At 43.3% G+C, this 17,361-nt stretch overlaps 2 protein-coding genes across 4 annotated transcripts; one reads left to right on the forward strand and one right to left on the reverse strand.

The window, feature by feature from the left end:
* Positions 1 to 254: 254 nt before the first annotated feature.
* rfx1a (regulatory factor X, 1a (influences HLA class II expression)) lies at positions 255 to 14,820 on the reverse strand. 3 transcript variants are annotated; one of them, XM_028985997.1, is made up of 18 exons: positions 14,672 to 14,820; positions 12,818 to 13,193; positions 12,261 to 12,370; positions 12,002 to 12,097; positions 11,513 to 11,604; positions 10,444 to 10,894; positions 7,725 to 7,900; positions 6,857 to 6,976; positions 6,632 to 6,768; positions 6,102 to 6,220; positions 5,770 to 5,879; positions 4,718 to 4,869; positions 4,185 to 4,282; positions 3,860 to 4,009; positions 3,299 to 3,507; positions 3,025 to 3,178; positions 2,890 to 2,935; positions 255 to 2,808 (listed from the first exon to the last, which is right to left on the reverse strand). In XM_028985997.1, the coding sequence occupies exons 2-18, from the start codon at positions 13,170 to 13,172 to the stop codon at positions 2,648 to 2,650; spliced, it is 2,736 nt and encodes a 911-aa protein (XP_028841830.1). In that variant the 5' UTR covers positions 13,173 to 13,193; positions 14,672 to 14,820; the 3' UTR covers positions 255 to 2,647. The 3 variants fall into 3 exon arrangements, with proteins under 3 accessions (XP_028841830.1, XP_028841828.1, XP_028841829.1); XM_028985995.1 differs by having other exon boundaries at positions 7,725 to 7,906; XM_028985996.1 differs by lacking the exon at positions 14,672 to 14,820 and adding an exon at positions 13,730 to 14,497 and having other exon boundaries at positions 7,725 to 7,906.
* rln3a (relaxin 3a) lies at positions 12,257 to 16,749 on the forward strand. The gene is made up of 4 exons (XM_028985999.1): positions 12,257 to 12,387; positions 15,948 to 16,054; positions 16,165 to 16,314; positions 16,454 to 16,749. Exons 2-4 carry the CDS (start codon positions 16,039 to 16,041, stop codon positions 16,747 to 16,749), a joined length of 462 nt encoding a protein of 153 aa, XP_028841832.1. The 5' UTR covers positions 12,257 to 12,387; positions 15,948 to 16,038.
* Positions 16,750 to 17,361: the final 612 nt, after the last annotated feature.

Here is a 17,361-nt window from a genome sequence, read left to right on the forward strand (position 1 = left end):
AGACCAAAAAACAGGCCAGAGATGGTCCTGGAGGGCCTGGTTAGAGCCACTGTAGCTGTTATTGGCACAGCTGCCCTTAAAACCTCCAGCTATACAGCTTCATCAACGGGCCATCTGTCTGCCCACACTACCTTGGGTAAACCCTGCCAGAAGCATACTCTGGCTTCGCAAGAAGCAGAAGCTTACACAATCCTTCTTTTGTGCACTTTGAAACCCTAATAAAGTGGCACAATGATGAGCTCTCAGCACAAATGCCACGTTAAAAATTTGTTATTTATTCAACTTTTTTTTTTTTTTTTAAATCAATCCCAATGACATACAAAGGCACAGTCATTCATTTAGCTCACAAGATCAGCATGTATAAATAATAGTATTCACTTTGTTACCTCTTTATACAAGAAACTGACAAGCACTTCAGAGTGGAACAATTGGCAACGAAAATGAAAGTATTTTTTCCTCGTCTTTTCTTGTACACGTATATACTGCCCATTTGAAGGCCAGAGAGATATGCCGTTAGTCAGGCTGGTGTAAGACCCTGTTGATTGACTGAAATCTCAGCAATGTGACTTAGAATAAAGCAGCAGTACACAGGAGGATGGAATGATTGTACTTTTTTTTTTCCTTTTAACAATTTACAAAAGTCCAGCCAGGTTTTATCAGCTTTTTAAATAGAAGATGAGTAGAGATGAGAAGAATGGAAAACAAAGTGCAGCACAAAACCAACATAGTGATAAAGATCATATGACATGGCAAAATCACAAACATGGTCACTCCAAATGTACAGAAAATGGACACTGAAAAATAAAGTGCGCTATAAATAAGGCAGAAAAGAAGGCAAAAACGTTACAAATTAATAATAGCTGAAACAGTGAAAGAGACAGAGAGGGATTTTGTTCTTCAGATTTCTGGCAGGCTCATGTATTTGCTGAGTGCGTGAGATGTGTTTCCTGTCAACATCACAGATGAAGAATGTGTCTGTCTGTGTGTGTGTGTGTTCGTGTGTGAGGTACACGAGTATATATGTAAAAATAAACGTGTGCAGTAACCACTGGTCACACCAAACACTGTGAACTGCAACAGATTACAAAAAGGAAAGGAAGGTCTAGCAATTAAAATGATGACATAAATCGTTTTACTTTATAACAAATACAGCGAAAGAGCATATTCTCAGTAAACCAAAAGCCTTTGAAAAATATCAAGAAATAAACACACACAGTACAGTACAGCAAGACAGCACCCGTTTTAACCTACCAGCACGCACGCACGCACACACACACACACACACACAATGTAAAGATTGCAGTTGCAATACACACTCACTCAAACACACACACACACACTACAACAGCAAGCTTCCATTCAGTACATTTAGTCTTGCATCGGATTGGTTTGTGCCGACCCTTGTGTGTCCCAGGAATCTCCGTAACTGCAGCAGATGTTGGCCTCTGATAAAAATCAGCCAAACCACAAAATCTCCCCATTCAGTTTCAGATGCTGCTCTGGCTAATGAGATGAGCCAGAATAAAAAAATCTATATATAAATTAATAATATGTTAATTGATTAACAAACACCGGCCACCGCCTCAAACTTTATAGCTATGATCATTTTCACCTGACTTCTTGAATCACATAGGGGCAGGAAAAATACAGACATTAAGGCGGGGCAATCGTTTTATGAGCTCCCCTTTGGGGTCCTGTGTACATCAGGTTAAAAAAAAAACAAAAAAAAAACTGAGGGCCATGTGGTGCTAGTGTCACAATACAATCTGTGCTGTTTTCTGCTTGCCCACTGTCCAGAATCACTTTTGCAATCTCAGCTGCTGTGACAAAAAAAAATGTGAGTGGTGGGGGATCGGGTGAGGGTGGGCTTTTCAAACTCCATGGATCCCAAAACTATTTTCTAATGTTTTATCCACAACATGACATTGAGCACTGATTCATACCAATTTACAGTTTTGTGCAAGTGTTAATCATAACTGCAGGGCAATAGCTGCAATGCCAGACGCCTGTAGCTACTTTAAGTGTTTACATTATAACAATGTACAAACATCAACAATTACTTATTACAAAATGTCATACATAATTACAAGCATTGACCTCTGGGTCCTTATAGTCATTGTAAATACTTTTGACCCATTCAGTGTTTTGTGTGTTTCATATTAGAGTTACTAAACTCACTCTAAACAAGATTCATCTGGGCAATAAGGAATAAGTGAAAGTTTAATAAGGTCAGAGGTCTCTCAACCCTGAAACGCCTCAATCATTTTATTGTCTCTCCTCGCCCTTGCCTTAACTCTGAACTTTTTTTCTAGACCTTCTTGTCTTTGGCAACTTATCGGCCATCCCTCTTGCTTGACGCCGGATGGAATCTAGCACATTACTGTCTTTACTGTGCCCCCCCCCCTCCTTTCCGGTTGAAATTATGCTGATTGCACGGCTCAGGCCGAGCTAGTTGATCTGTGTCCTGTTCGCAGAGGCCTGTGTCTAAATGCAAACACCAGACAGCTAGCAACAACAAGGAGATGTTCACACAATTTTACAAAATGCGTATTTTCTTTTTCAACTGCCTACCATGCCTTTAACTCACAGGTGCCTCAGTGGAATCCGGGTGATGACTGTTATAATGTGCTTGTGTGATTGTGCGTGACTAGTTTTCCGCAGGGCCTGCGGCAAACAGGACTCTCTGGTCGGTGCGGGCCAGTTTGGTGGGAGGTTCCAGGGATTCGTCGTCCAAGGGGACAGAGTCGGCGGGCAGCACCAGTTCCTGACACTCGTCGTCGCTCTCTTCTTCCTCCTCCTCTTCCTCTTCTAAAGCACAGTTAGTTTGGTGAGTGTTTGAGCAGAAAGTGTGATTATTGCCTGTTATTATTGCTGTTGATGCTTCTGTACCTTTATCAGGATCCATAGAATTTAGACTCCGCCCAAGACTTGCAAACTAAAAGAGACAAATAATAGTCATGATTTAACACATGTTCTAAATTAGTGTGTTTGTGTGTGTGTGAGTGGGTGTGGCCGTGTTTGTACCTCTCCCATCACAGCGATGGGCGTCTCCCCTTTGGCCTGAGCCACCCTGTGCTCTATCAGGTAATACATGTACTCATCATACAGCAGGCGGATCAGGTGAAATGAGCCGAAGCTTGCAGCACTGCGCAGAGTCAGGTCCCTTATTACCATGGAGCTGAGAGAAAGGCAGAGCAGGGGACAGGAGACAGGGGTCACACCAGGGTTGCCTGTGGTCTCTCCATTCAGCGTGAACTGTGTTTTTTTGGGATAAGAACAATACTCGATCTGCCCTTGCCTGTAGAAAGACCACTTGAGCAGGAACAGTTTTGCTGCTTTGGGGAAGGCGGTGCTTGACTGGTAGGGCTTTAGGACCTGTGAGACGACCCCATCCAACCAGGCAGCCCACTGCTCTAGCGAATTCTGCTGCTGCAGAGTGAGCTTAAAATCTTGCTCTAACCGCTGCACCACCCGGTCCTCACACCGGCACACCCAGGAGGCCTGCTCCTGCACACACAAAACACACACTCAGAGACAAAGCAATGCCTTAAAAAGCCAATGCGAACCATGCATTGTATATACATATAAAGAAGCACAAAGTTATCCATATTCCAGAAGGAGCAGTTGCAGCTCAAAGAGACAAGCTACTTAGCCTCTACCAAACCTGATTTCCAAAAAACAATAGCACAATAGCACTTTTACAATGTGACCTTAGTTTTAGGGTTATATATTAATAATTGCAGCAGTCTGTTTTTGTGTTCTCTGAATTCTAATGAAGCAAAATAAGGAATTTGATTCAGTGCTAAGCTTATATATACCTCAGAACATACACAAAAGATGAGTGAACTGTTGCACCGACCTGCACATTGGCAAAGTCAACGCGATTAAGGTCCGACAGCATCTGGTTGATCTGGGCCGTGTTCTGCAGCACGGCACGAGCCGCCTGCGCCAGGTGGTTCAGAGATGTGTACCTGCGCAGCGTCTGAGCAAACGCACTGGCTGAGGTCACCTGAGGAAAGGCCACAAAGCACAAGCATTCAGGAAGAGGACTCAGCAAACAGCATACGCCGCATTTTCCAAGTCTTAATGACACTGGGTAGAAAATCATTTTCACATAAAACAAGGAGAACTACACAAACGTCAAGATTACTTTATCCAGGAAAATAAAGAAAGTGTCTTAAGACCTTGATCCGGACCATCTCCTCTGGGATGTTCATCATGGCATTGGTCAGCCAGCTCTCCAGGCTCTTGGCAAAGTTACGGATGGCTTGAGTTAAGGCACCTGTTCCGCAGGAAGGAGAACGAGAGCAAGGTTTATGGTTGGTTTTATGTAAGATGCAGCAAACACAATTTCTAATCTTCATGGGCTCCACGTCCACTCAATAAAACAAAGAAACTGAAATGGCATAAAAGTACATAACAAAGGGAGTAAAAGCCAGTTGAATGCCTTCAATAAAATCATAAAACAAGGACATAAAATTCATTTTGTGGGACACAATCTATAAATCACATGGATTGTCTTATTTCAGTGTTCATATTTCTTGCTATAAAAAACAGCTACATCATTAATCCATGTTGATCCAAGAATGTGATCAGATTTTCAGTAAAAAAAACAAAACAAAACAAAAAAAAAACACTCCATTAATAAAATGTAGCTCTTGAAGGGGTTAAGCAAACAATTTGCTCCGTTGATAATGCATTTCACCCCATGACTCACTGGGAATAGGCCGCAACACGTCTGGGATGAGGATCTCCACCAGGCCCTGGTACAGCGTGTTGTCGCAGTCATGACTCCAGCGCAGCACCGGATCATATTTGCACAGCAACACCAGGCAGGACTTGGGCAGACGCTTCTCCGACTCGCTGTGCCTGCGCAGCATGAGGAACAGACATTCTGGTGAAAAATGTGTGTGACAGTGGACACACAAATTGGTGTCTGAATAGGTGTGCATCTTCTGGATAGGTTTGCACCTTTTTTTTAATGGGAAGACCTTATCATGAATAGTTTAATCTGTACTTGTATGCACTTAGGGGCCTTGCAGTTAAGGAAGTTTCCCCGTAATCAGAAGTTTGCTGGTTCGAATTCCGATCTGCCAAGGTGCCACTGAGCAAAGCACCGTCCCCACACACTGCTCCCCGGGTGCCTGTCATGGCTGCCCACTGCTCACCAAGGGTGATGGTTAAAAGCAGAGGACACATTTTGTTGTGTGCTGTGCAGTGAATCACAATGACAATCACTTCACTTTCACTAACCACAATAATTTGGGTAACACCTTAACATGACTGTGTCCTTGAAATTGAATTTATTTTTCCAGAAAAAGCAATCGCAATTAATTCTTAAGACTGAAGCATCTTACAATATTTAAAACAGCAACAGAAATAAGTGTTGAAGGAGGTTCAGGCTGTAATGGTACGCTGGCACGTACGTTGAGTGCGTCAACGGAAATGCTTCCCATTGACACTGAATGGGGTGACATCATAAAAACTGAATTGTTGGTTCATTGTTTTTGATGCTGGAACCAGCCATTCAAATCCATTTCAAAGCTAATTTCCTGATGCCGTTGGCCAGTCAGTTGTGTTTACTGTGGGTTAAGCCAGCCATGTTGATGCAAGCTATAAAAACAATGATTAACACTTAAATTTTGACAGCTAGATTTTTTTTACCAAAATAAACACAAAGCCTGCATACAGTCCTATTTAAATATGCAGGCTTATTTATGGGATGCAATTTTGGCACAGTAAAGTGCAGTTTATGAAACACGTTCTCACACAGCCATAGTCCCTGCATCTCCAGCCTGACTCTCACTGAACCTCCAGAAAGTCTTCCACAGCGTCTCCACCAGGGTGAACTGCAGGTTGACCATTACATCTAGAATGGCCTGAAAGACAAAAAGAAGTTGCATCATATAACACAAGATCGTTTCACATTATTTAGTCTATTTGTATAGCTGCATTCTGTACTTTAGTCCTTATGTAATACTCTATAAGTTTAATAATTATATACGGCAATAAAATTTTGAATGTGGCTTATGAGCAGTAGACAGGTAGGGTTGAAAACAGAGAGACGGGGGGCCAGTCAGGTTCACAGTTAGATACCTCACCTCACAGTGTTCACGGTACAGCAACTGAAAACTCTTGATGTGCTCCAACTCGATCCCTTCAGGTAATGCCTTCCCCTGGAGGTCCAGTTCGGGAAATTCTGGGAGGGCACGGGACGCATCTGCACAAAGGAAGCAGGTGATTGGACCTCTATTACACAGGGGGTCCTTGTTCAGGGATTTCACACATCCCCATGATAACCAAATAATATTGTGTTTTACACCAAAGCTCATTAAACTGTAAAAATATTTGCATAAATTTGACAGGATCGTTCTAATCTGGCTCTGTGTGTGGAGTCTGCATGTTCTCCCTGGGGGTTTCCTTTGGGTTCTCCACCCCTAAAAGCATGCACACCAGATGGATTGGTGACATGGCCAAAGGTGTGAGTGTATGAATGTATGTTCTGTGAATGGTGTGTGCGCCCACCATTCACCACCATTGCCTTTTGGTTTTTTTTTTTCTAGTTCGTAGTAGAAAGAGAGATAAACTTCTCAGCTTTCCAGTAACAGTGCATGTAAACACACACACTCACCAAGGAACTGCTGGTACTGCTGCACCTGGGTACTGATGTCAGAGAGACCACCTGACCCCTGCTGCTGCTGGCTGGAGCTTGAACCGGAGGCGGCCGTACCGTTAGTGATTCCTTCTAACTTATGTACTGGCTTCAGTCTGGGGAGGGACAGAGGAAAAAAGAGAGAGAGTGAGCGAGCGAGAGACACGCGCAGAAAGGCAGGCAGGCAACGCGGGAAAACAGCACCTTTGTTTGTGGGAGAAGGGCTGCTGTCTCATGGCGAGGTGCTGCTGGTCCTCCATCAGCCGCAGCAGGGAGGAGCTGGCTTTGATTCTCAGGCCATAGTAATGATATTTAGAGTTGCCACTGAGAAGGAGAGCCACAAATATATTAATATTAATCATTTAAACTATTATATAGTGGTGGCCTAGCGGTTAAGAAAGCAGCCCCATAATCAGAAGGTTGCCGGTTCGAATCCCGAGCCGCCAAGGTGCCACTGAGAAAAGCACCGTCCCCACACACTGCTCCCCGGGCGCCTGTCATGGCTGCCCACTGCTCACCAAGGGTGATGGTTAAAAGCAGAGGACACATTTCATTGTGTCACCGTGTGCTGTGCTGCAGTGTTTGACAATGACTTCACTTCACTTTCACTTTCTCACTTTCAAATTGAATAAACTTCTCCCCTGTAAAAATACATGATGCCATGTGCACTTATGCATGTTTCTGCATTTTAACTTTTGTTGTTTAGTGTTTCTGGGGGTCCTTTCATATATGGGGAGGGGTTCAAGTCTTCGGTGTTCCATTTATTGAGGCTTTGTTACATGTGGAAATGAAAGTGTGACTTAAAGTTGCATGCTATTACATGTCCAAGTGAGTTCATGCGGGAGTGGGAGAAGTAGGTTGCTGTTGCACTCAAGAACTGTTGCTCTCTTGCCTTTGTGAGTACATTGGGAAAAAACATAAGAGATCCACACAGACCACATGGGAGGTGGCCTGAGATTCCGCTTTCCGTATGAACACTGCCTCCGTCATGTATTTTACCATTTCAGAGTAGATGCAGAGGTGAATACAAAGCTAAGAAATGTGTATCTGAATGTGCACGTCTTTTTCTCACCGTGTGCCAAGCCGGCGCGTCCGAAGGCCCATGAACACGGATCTGATGAGTTTTCCGAAGGAGGCAGCATTGACCGGCTCCAGCTTCTGCTCCTGGCAGTGCAGCAGGTAGTGGCAGTAGAGAGTGGAGCGCGGCAGACTGACACCTTCAGCTGTCTCATAGTTCTCCAATAACCACTGCACCTACCACACACACAGTCATTACAACTGGACACACACCAAACATACACCTACCACACCCAGCTATTAAAACGCACATGCACATAACACACACTCTACCTACCACATGTACAGTCAGTAAAGATGTTCAAATAAATAAAAATACTATGCATTTTTATACAGTTTTTTGTGTCACCTTTGCTGTAAAATTACATAAGATGGTGCATATTCATAAATTCTGGAGATGTTATCGTTTTATGAAAAATCTAAAACTAGACAGAGAAAGAGCTAAGATGAGATGTAAAGATACCCTTGTTGTTCATAGATATCAGATTATGGAAATGTGTCTAATCACACTCTGAGCACAACATGGTCTACCCCTATGTTCACATTCTGATAAATCATGTTAGGATTTTTTGTGTCTCATTTGCATTTACATTTACATTTGCGGCATTTATCAGACGCCCTTATCCAGAGCGACTTACAATCAGTAGTTACAGGGACAGTCCTCCCCTGGAGCAACTCCGGTTAAGTGTCTTGCTCAGGGACACAATGGTAGTAAGTGGGGTTTGAACCTGGGTCTTCTGGTTCATAGGCGAGTGTGTTACCCACTAGGCTACTAATACCCCTAGTCTCTCCTGCCTTCTAATACAGGCTAATACTAATACAACACATCAGGCTTTACCCCTTTTGATCATCTCACAGAAAAATGTTTCAGGCTAGAAAAAAGTGAGATTTTTTTTTTTCTTCAATGTGTGCAACTATCGATTGTGATTCACTATTGCACTTTTTGCCACACCCACCCACACTCAAAGAGTACCTTTGCTGAGGCAAAGCAAAACATTTGGATTTACATCATGGTGACATTTTGGTATTACACAGTCATGTTATAATAATGTGCATTTTGATCACTTAACCGGTTCTTCATTATAAAGTCCGGTATAAAATCTGACCAACTGTGAGCAGGATCAGAGGTGCTTAGAGGTGCTTCTAACAAAATAGGTAAAGACTTACACTTCTGAACATTTCTGAATATTATTTAAAAAATAAAATGACTTATATTTCGCAGGTAAGCATAAATGTAAAAAATATCGAACACCTTACAACATGCATAATCACACAGACACACAAACACAGACTTTGAGTGCCGTGGAATACAATCAGGGTATGCAATGAAAAAAATGATGGAATGTGTACAGGTGCCATAGCACCTACATCCCACCGTGACCGAGCAACCGAATAAAGGAGATGAGGACTGGCTACAGAGATGCTAGGGACTGTTCAACCCTCAGAGCCATGCAGTGTCATGGTTTGAAAAATGTAAGAGTCCTGCCTTTGTTTTTCCCTCAGAATAAGAAAATAATCTGAGTGCACATGAATAATGATTTTTTTTTAGAACATTTTTAGAAGGTTTTTCAGAAACTCTCCAGCACTGATGGTGCGGGAGACAGCTTTACAATAGAAACAATACACTTAATGGACAGTAACCAGACTAGTAAATTAGTAATTTAAAAGAAGTTAACAATATCTTTTATACAGAAATTAAAATCAATTTTACATTGCTGCAAAGAAGGCTATAGGGCATAGGGCTTGCTTTTTATCTTAACTGTGTTGAGAGTTAAAGGTGCAATATGTTTCAAAAACTAAATGATTAAACTTAATCAAACGTGAAGAAAGTTTTGAGTATGGATGCACTGATCCAATACGGGGTGTTGAGTGTTGGTAACACTGTGTTGGTGAATGAAATTGATCTATTCTGTTCAATTGTAGGCTTTATGTGTGCACACTAAATCCTGCGATGCATTTGCAGAGCGCAGGAGTAGGTCCATGTTTTGTAAGGAATACATAACATAGCACTAACATAGCATGGAGGGAGCTATCAACTAAACGGTATTAGTATACTGGATACACCAACATGTTCCACAGAAACAGCGATATCTGCAGTGCCAACGTTTTAAGAGGTGGCAGCAGCAATGCAAAGCAAAACATTTCAGCAAAAACACAAGGAGATCAGCAAAACAGTGAACAGTTCACTGTAACTTCACTGTATTGTGAAATTTATAAATTAAAGTCATGTATTTAGGTCTGATGTTTCTTTAATCATAAACTCAATCTCCTTCCTACTGTAAGACAGTTTATTCATAAAACACTAGTATCAGATCAGTACTCAGGATCACACAACATCCACACCCCAGGTATTGGTGTCAGGATCTGAGAAAGTTGAATTGATGCATCCCTAATTTTGAAGTTAAGTGAAAGATATCTCTGGAGCAGCCAGCACACATCAGGTACTGACAAATGCAACAATGTCTCCTTTGCATTCAGTATGACCGTTTCTAAATTGCTTTCCCAAATTTTCTTAAACTAGAGACCAATAGATTTTTGGTGAAACACGAGCACCAGGAAATGCTACATGAAACAGACACTGATGCTGAAATCGCTGTATGAGTATGTGCAAATGTGCTTTGAATTTGGGATAAAACTGAGCAATGATATTGGATATTGAGATGAAATGAAATTAATTCTAAATTAATTGTGCCTTTTGGGGGCGGGGCTCATACCTTTTTGTCTGCCGATGGCACACTATTGTCTTCTCCCTCTGTAATACTCACGGTGGCAGGTGAGACGCGGGCATTACCTGCATAGCCCTGGTTGCTGTTGCCACCGCTGCCCAGCATGTAGCCCCCCTGGATCACGTAGCTCCCACCCCCACCATTGCCATTAGTGCCCCCTTCTTCTCCAGCACCATTGGCTGTCTCAGCTGTGGTTGCGGTGGCAACAACTGTTGCCCCGCCTGTTGTGCCAGGGGTGGGATTGGCCACAATCTGCCCATTTCCAGCAACAAACATGGACACCCCTGATGTACCAGTGGTCACAGAGACTGTGAGGGGCGTGCCAGGGGTATCCTGAGAGGTGACCTGGGAAGCAGAAACGGGCGTGGCTTCGTAGTATGAGCCACCAGTGGTCTGGGTGTAAAGGGGGGTCTCGGAGTAAGAGAAACTTGCAGAGCGACTGAGGACACACAAAAAAATGAGAGGACTAATTATTAGGCTATTGTGCACTGCAAAGGTTAGAATGCAAATACCTTCAGTTATAGTGTGCAATATGATAGGAACCTGATCATATACAGGGTGGGTCATTTATATGGATACACCTTAATAAAATGGGAATGGTTGGTGATATTAATGTCCAACTTTTCAAGATGGGTGGTGACCATAGTGGCCATTTTGAAGTCAGCCATTGGATCCAACTTTTGTTTTTTCAATAGGAAGAGGGTCATGTGACACATCAAATTTATTGGTAATTTCACACAAAAAAAATGCTGTGCTTGGTTTTAACTTTATTCTTTCATGAGTTTCTGACCACTTATAAAATGTGTTCAATGTCACCAACCATTCCCATTTTATTAAGGTGTATCCATATAAATGCCCCCCCCCTGTATATTAGTGGCATAATCTTAAACTGGTCATTCACAAAAAAATATGGGGAATGGTAGATCGATAGACCACTTGCTACCATATCCTTCCCACCACTCTCCTCTATTTTTTTGCAATTAGAGGACATGAACATGAAATGTTAAAGTTGATATCAGTAATGCATCCTGTGTGGTACAGGGTGAGAGTTGCTCACATGGTGCTGGTGGTGTAGCTGGGATCTCCTTCCACATACTGCACCTGGTTGGTATAAACATGCTGTACAGGGACCTGCTGCAGCTGCTGCACCTGTGGCATGAAACACACACACACACCAGGATAAAAGATTACAGGTCTGAGCCATCTGTGCTTTACACATTAATTTACAGTGGCATCAGATAAACCACTGCTTACATGTAATTTATTATCTCTTTTATGCCTTTCAGCCTCTCAGCATCTAGCACCAGCTCGAGAGATAACCTTGCCAAAGTAGAAGACTATGAGATGATAAGGCTGGCAGAGATGAGATAGATAGGTGGGAGAGGGAAGAGGGTTGCGACTGTGAAGCCTGTCTGTATGTTTGCCTCCCATTTTAAACTATGTCATTCCTGCCTCCTTGCTGTTATCGATTTATTTCGCCATACCTCCCTTCCCCTGCACTGTTATGGGAGAATCAATCCGAATATGGTAATATAGTCTAACGTACTTCTTGAGTCAGGTGGACCGGTTGCAGGGTTGTGACACTGAGCTGGGCAGTCGGCTCTGTCTTGGCAGGTTGTGAGGTGGCCTGGACCACTGACCTCTGCAAACAAACAAACACATTTTTCAGCCATAGCACTGAATAACGCACCACACTGAAATGCACACTTTTAAAAAAACAGTAAATGAGTAAGACATTGTCCATATCTACTAGATCTATAGATTTCTTTTCTACAGTGAGGCGGTAGGGTCTGAAGATACATCACCTGCTGCCCTGCAAGCACCTGCTGGACCACCTGAGTGGGGACGCCTGTTTGTACCACTGCTGGAGGTGGACTGGAGTCAGACACCGAGTCACTGGAGTGCAAAGAGCCCTCTGGAGTGAAAGACAGGGTCAGTAAAATAGGTGCAATAATTACATGTCACTTAACCCAGTGCTTGAAATGTCACTGCCTAACTGCTTTTTGTCTTTATTAAAATTCGGCAAAATGGCAAAACTATAACATTTAACATTAATTTAGAAATGACCTACAAAATTATTTAAAGAATTTTTTTTTTATTTCAAACCAAATGAAAAGGGCTTGCTAAATTAATAAACACCTACATTGGCATTTAAACTCAAGCAAACTTTGTAGGATGAGGCACTATCGTTCTTTCATAATGAGTCACAAACATATTAAAATATTTGCTTTTTTTGTGATGCCCACTTAGATCTGAATCATCAGTGTCTGGGGAACCACATGTTGATAACAAGAAAAGTACACCCAGTGTTTCCTTTTCTGCACATTTCCGGCCACGTGTTCTGCCATGTAATGTCCCTTACCAGTGACTGTGACCACGATGTACTGGGGAGTGCACTGAGCATTGCTGGCCTGGGTGGGCGAGCCTTGAATCTCCGCAGTGACGTACTGCGTCTGAGTAGGAGGGGCTTGTGTTGCTGTGACCTGTGGCACAGCTCCTGGGGAGTTCTGTCCCTGTGTCGTCGGGACTACTGCTGGGGGCGTGGCTTGCCCGGTGGGGGATGTAACGGTGGTTGGGGCAATGGTAGTCTGCAGCTCTGCCAGAAACTGGGATGGGGCCGTGGCAGCGGCAGCTGGCTGTCCAGATGCTACGCTCACAACGCCCCCTTGAGGCTGGGAGGTCTGCTGCAGCTCCCCCACATAGGCTGGAGTCGCCATCGTGAGAGCTGTGAATCAACACTGAGAAAAAGGGAGCAAATGTTAGCAAATGGTGTCTGCAACCAACAGTAACATGAATGTTAAAATGATGAAATACTTCTGTAAAAGGTTTTATGCTACAAAATGAAGCCATGCAGCGAAACTGGGGGTTGTAGAGGGGTAGTAATACGGGGTGGTAGCATCCTAGTGGGTTACAACCTGAGCTCTTGAACCAGAAGACACCAGGTTCAAACCCAACGTACTGCCATTGTGTCCCTGAGCAAGACACTTCACCCTAACCCCAGGGCGACTGTCCCTGTAACTACTCATTGTAAGTTGCATCTGATGAATGCTGCAAATGTAAATGTAAGTGTAAGCCACAACATCTCTGTATAACAAACGGGCTTCAATTGACATAATTTCAATAGAAACATAATGCATGCTCTTCTCTTGGGGAACACATTGCATTTATTAACGAGAAATCTTGATTGAAACACACAATTTCGTTTAAAAGAATAGCCTGCAGCAGTGGCCGTGTTGGTGCCACACTAATCTCAAGAAAAACTACCTGTGTTTACCTGTCGTGGTCATACTGGCGCGACAGCGTTTTAGAGGGACCCGCCCCCTTCAGATCAGGAATGGCTGCCCATCGCGGCCCAGTCGCACCCTAACGCTAACGTTATCTCTCGATTGCCATCAGCGATCGAACGTCCTACAGAACCGGCGGGACGCACGATGAACACGCTCCACGTTTCGAGTGACTCGCTGGTTTATGTACAATCCGATAGCGGTCTGTGAAATCCAGCCCTTACGCGACCAGCAGACCACAAAGCCCCATTGTCAAGAATCCGTCCCGAATTAAAACAGTTTGTTTGGTGTGAAGCTGTTCACTGTGAAAGTACAAGTGCGATCTCGATAAGCATCGCAGAGCTTTTACTATGCGGCTATGATGCTCTCGGGAAACGCCGCTCCGTTAGCTTGCTAGCCTGTCTTTAGCCTTTATTTGTCTACAGCGCATAAAATCCTCAACACAGCCGCGAGCTTTTAATTGCGAATCCGCAAAAAGGAACTGTGTTTTTTTTTTTTCTCCATGACGCGAAGCCACTGCCGAGCGAGGCCACGCCGGCATGTGCAGGCGGCGCACGGGGTGGGCATCAACGCAGGTTAGCAGCCCCTAGCCAGCGTCGCGTAGTCTAGCCGCTGTCCACCCCGCCATTTTGTGCAGCCTACGGTGCATCTGACATCGCCATAACAACAGCGTGTATATTAGAGAAGCTGACAGCGACGCCGCGGCGGGCGCACGTATTCCGACCCGGGCGAGCTGGTGCGGCGCTGTGGCGTTCCTGCGCTCGGCCACCGTGGCAGTTAGCTAGCCTGCTACCTAGCCCATTGACAGTCAATGGACCTAAAAAAAAAAAAAAGCAAAAAAAACAACAGCAGTCCTAGCAGAGAGCAATTTTTATTATTAGTATTTGCAAACGTTAAATCTCTGGCTAGGTAATTGTTGAATAATATTTCACCTCTGGTCCCGAGAGAATTTCCCAACGATATATTTGCTTTTTTTTTTTTTTTTTTTCAAGGATTCGGGCTGTTGTTGATTCCCGTTGCTGGGTTCTTGTCGCCAGGACTACCGTGGCTATGGCGCCTCTTCCTCACCGGGGCAACTGTTGCTACCCACCCGCTTTAGCCCCTCCTCCCGGAGTCATGTGATTGGCTGATGGTAGAAGGCAAGCTTCTTCATCATAGGCCTAACGACTGTCGATTTTTATTATTTTTTTCCTATTCGCAAAGAATTATGTCCATCATTAATATTTCCCCAGTAGATTTTTCTGAACCATATGATGTCATAACGCACATAAAAATATAATGTGGAACTAGTTATTCTTTCATAAAGTGGAAGTAATCATTACCACTGATTTCATATGTTGTGTAATTTGTATAATTAAATTAATACATGTAAATTGAAATACATATTTCATCTACAACGTGTAAACTCTTCTGATCACCTGCAGACTCTGTGTGACTCACTCTCCCTTTAAATGCCCCAAAAATGCCATGTTGTGTGTGATGTTATCAGGGGTTACTTGAATATTCATATTGGCATTGTTGTGCTGAAATGAACAACCTTTGACCATGATAGGTCATATACTGTCTTCTGATTGCAGTGTGTGAATGAGGCGTTATCTGACTCGGAAAATGTCACATTTTGTGTGTCTGTCTCTCAACCCTTCTGCCCTGGCCTGCTTTGGCCTGGCTTTCTCTAGGCCTTGCTGCCAACTGGCATGAGAATAGGGGAGAGGTGGAGAATATGTTGTGGAAAAATGGAGATGAAAAACCAGGGATGTTTAAGGACACACATTATTGCAATTAGAATGTAGCTGAATTCAAGGCAAAGTGACAAATTTGGGATTTACAGACATTTCATGCTCCCTGAATAAGTCAGTCTAGGAGAAATATAACAGAAAACTAAATTATCATACAAAACCTAGCTGTCAGACAAATACTCAGACAAAAATGTATATGACTGTGAATATGATTATAAAGGTCATACCAAATTCCAAATTGGCCAGAGACAAGGTGTGTCTTGTCTAAATATCTAGTGGTCACCTCTTCTATTTATACAGCCGCCAATTTCTGTTTTGTGGACAATGGATTATTTCTCAAATAGTAGGGGTTCTGGCGTACAAAAATGTTGTTTTCAATCAGATTGCACTGCACCATGACACAGTTCCATTTGGGGGGGGGGTCTCTACTCTGGTTAATAATTTTTTTCCTATGTGCTTTGTTTCTGCAAAGGTCTCTGTGTCTATCTCCCCTTTAATCTGTGGCTCATCTGGGCAAGGGCTGGTTTGTTCCGGCTGCGTATGTGCGCTGTACCCCTATATAAATGAACCCCATTTGCAGTAAGTGTTGTAGTTTTGACAGGATTGAGCAGATTTGTAGACCTTTCTCTAATCCACCGTTCATTTGTTGTCTCTCTTCATCTTTTCCATTTGAACTGTGATGTGGAAAGCTGTGGGGCTATGCATCTGCCTGTTGGTCGCTGGGGTGAGGACCATGGATAGTCCCACATATGGGGTAAAGCTGTGTGGCCGTGAGTTCATCCGAGCTGTTATCTTCACCTGTGGAGGGTCACGATGGAGGCGGTCACTGAGGAGCCTTGGTAAGTGGGATGCTTTCTCCAAAAAGCCTTTAGATGTTCATGTAGACATTTTTTGAACCACATGACTTTCCTTTGCTGTTTTGCTGAAAATGGTATGTGAGGCTGTTGTGATCATTCTTTTGTGGCATTTTTTCTCCAGACATCCAACAGGATGCTCTCAGTTCTAAAGATGCAGCAGACCCATGGATCTCTGATCCTATTCCAGAACTCCCCTTTGCCCACAATGTGGAATCTGCCAATATCCTGGGCTGGTCCATGGAGCATCAGGATGAAGGCGTGGGTATGTTTAGTCGCCCCGCACGCTCACTGATAACTGAGGAGATCCTGGAGGCTCTGCGAACGTCAGACAGAAAAGGTCGGGATGTGGTGGTGGGGCTTTCCAATGCCTGCTGCAAGTGGGGTTGTAGCAAGAGCGAAATCAGCTCCCTGTGCTGAGGACTGACCAAGCGGATCATTTTTCCAAAGTAACATACAAATTGGGATCTGAAAGAGATATTTGAGACTGTGTGTAAAAGTGCATCCATCATTTGGGCAAGAAATTCTGCTTGTGTTCTATTAATGCATCTAATTTAGCATTTTAAATGTATTTTATTTTTTCTACGGTTCATATCTTAATAGCTGTGCTTCTCACATTCAATTGTTAATAAATACATTTATTTTTTGCATTAAATTGTACTTTTGCATCAAATTATTAAAAAAATATACATAGATACATATATCAGGGGCTTAGTCTATTCACCTGCTTAAGTTTATGGCTTGTGTAAGTTTTGTGTAAATGTGCATTATGTGAAGATGAATAAATTCCCTGGCAAAACCATTACTTTCAGAAGATTTAATTTCTTCTAGCCCTTCTTTCCTGTATTTTTGAGATGGCAGACCCCCTGTCTTAATTCAACAGTAAAATATATGACACAAGCAGAACACCATTATATCATTATATTATATACACATTCGCAAGGCTTCACACAGGGGGGTTTATTACAATAAACAAGTACACGCATGGAACAAGACACGCAGGACGTGACAGGGAAGTGATACAAGAGGCGA

This window comes from Denticeps clupeoides, chromosome 7, assembly GCF_900700375.1.
Source record: "Denticeps clupeoides chromosome 7, fDenClu1.1, whole genome shotgun sequence".
NCBI classification, from domain to species: domain Eukaryota; kingdom Metazoa; phylum Chordata; class Actinopteri; order Clupeiformes; family Denticipitidae; genus Denticeps; species Denticeps clupeoides.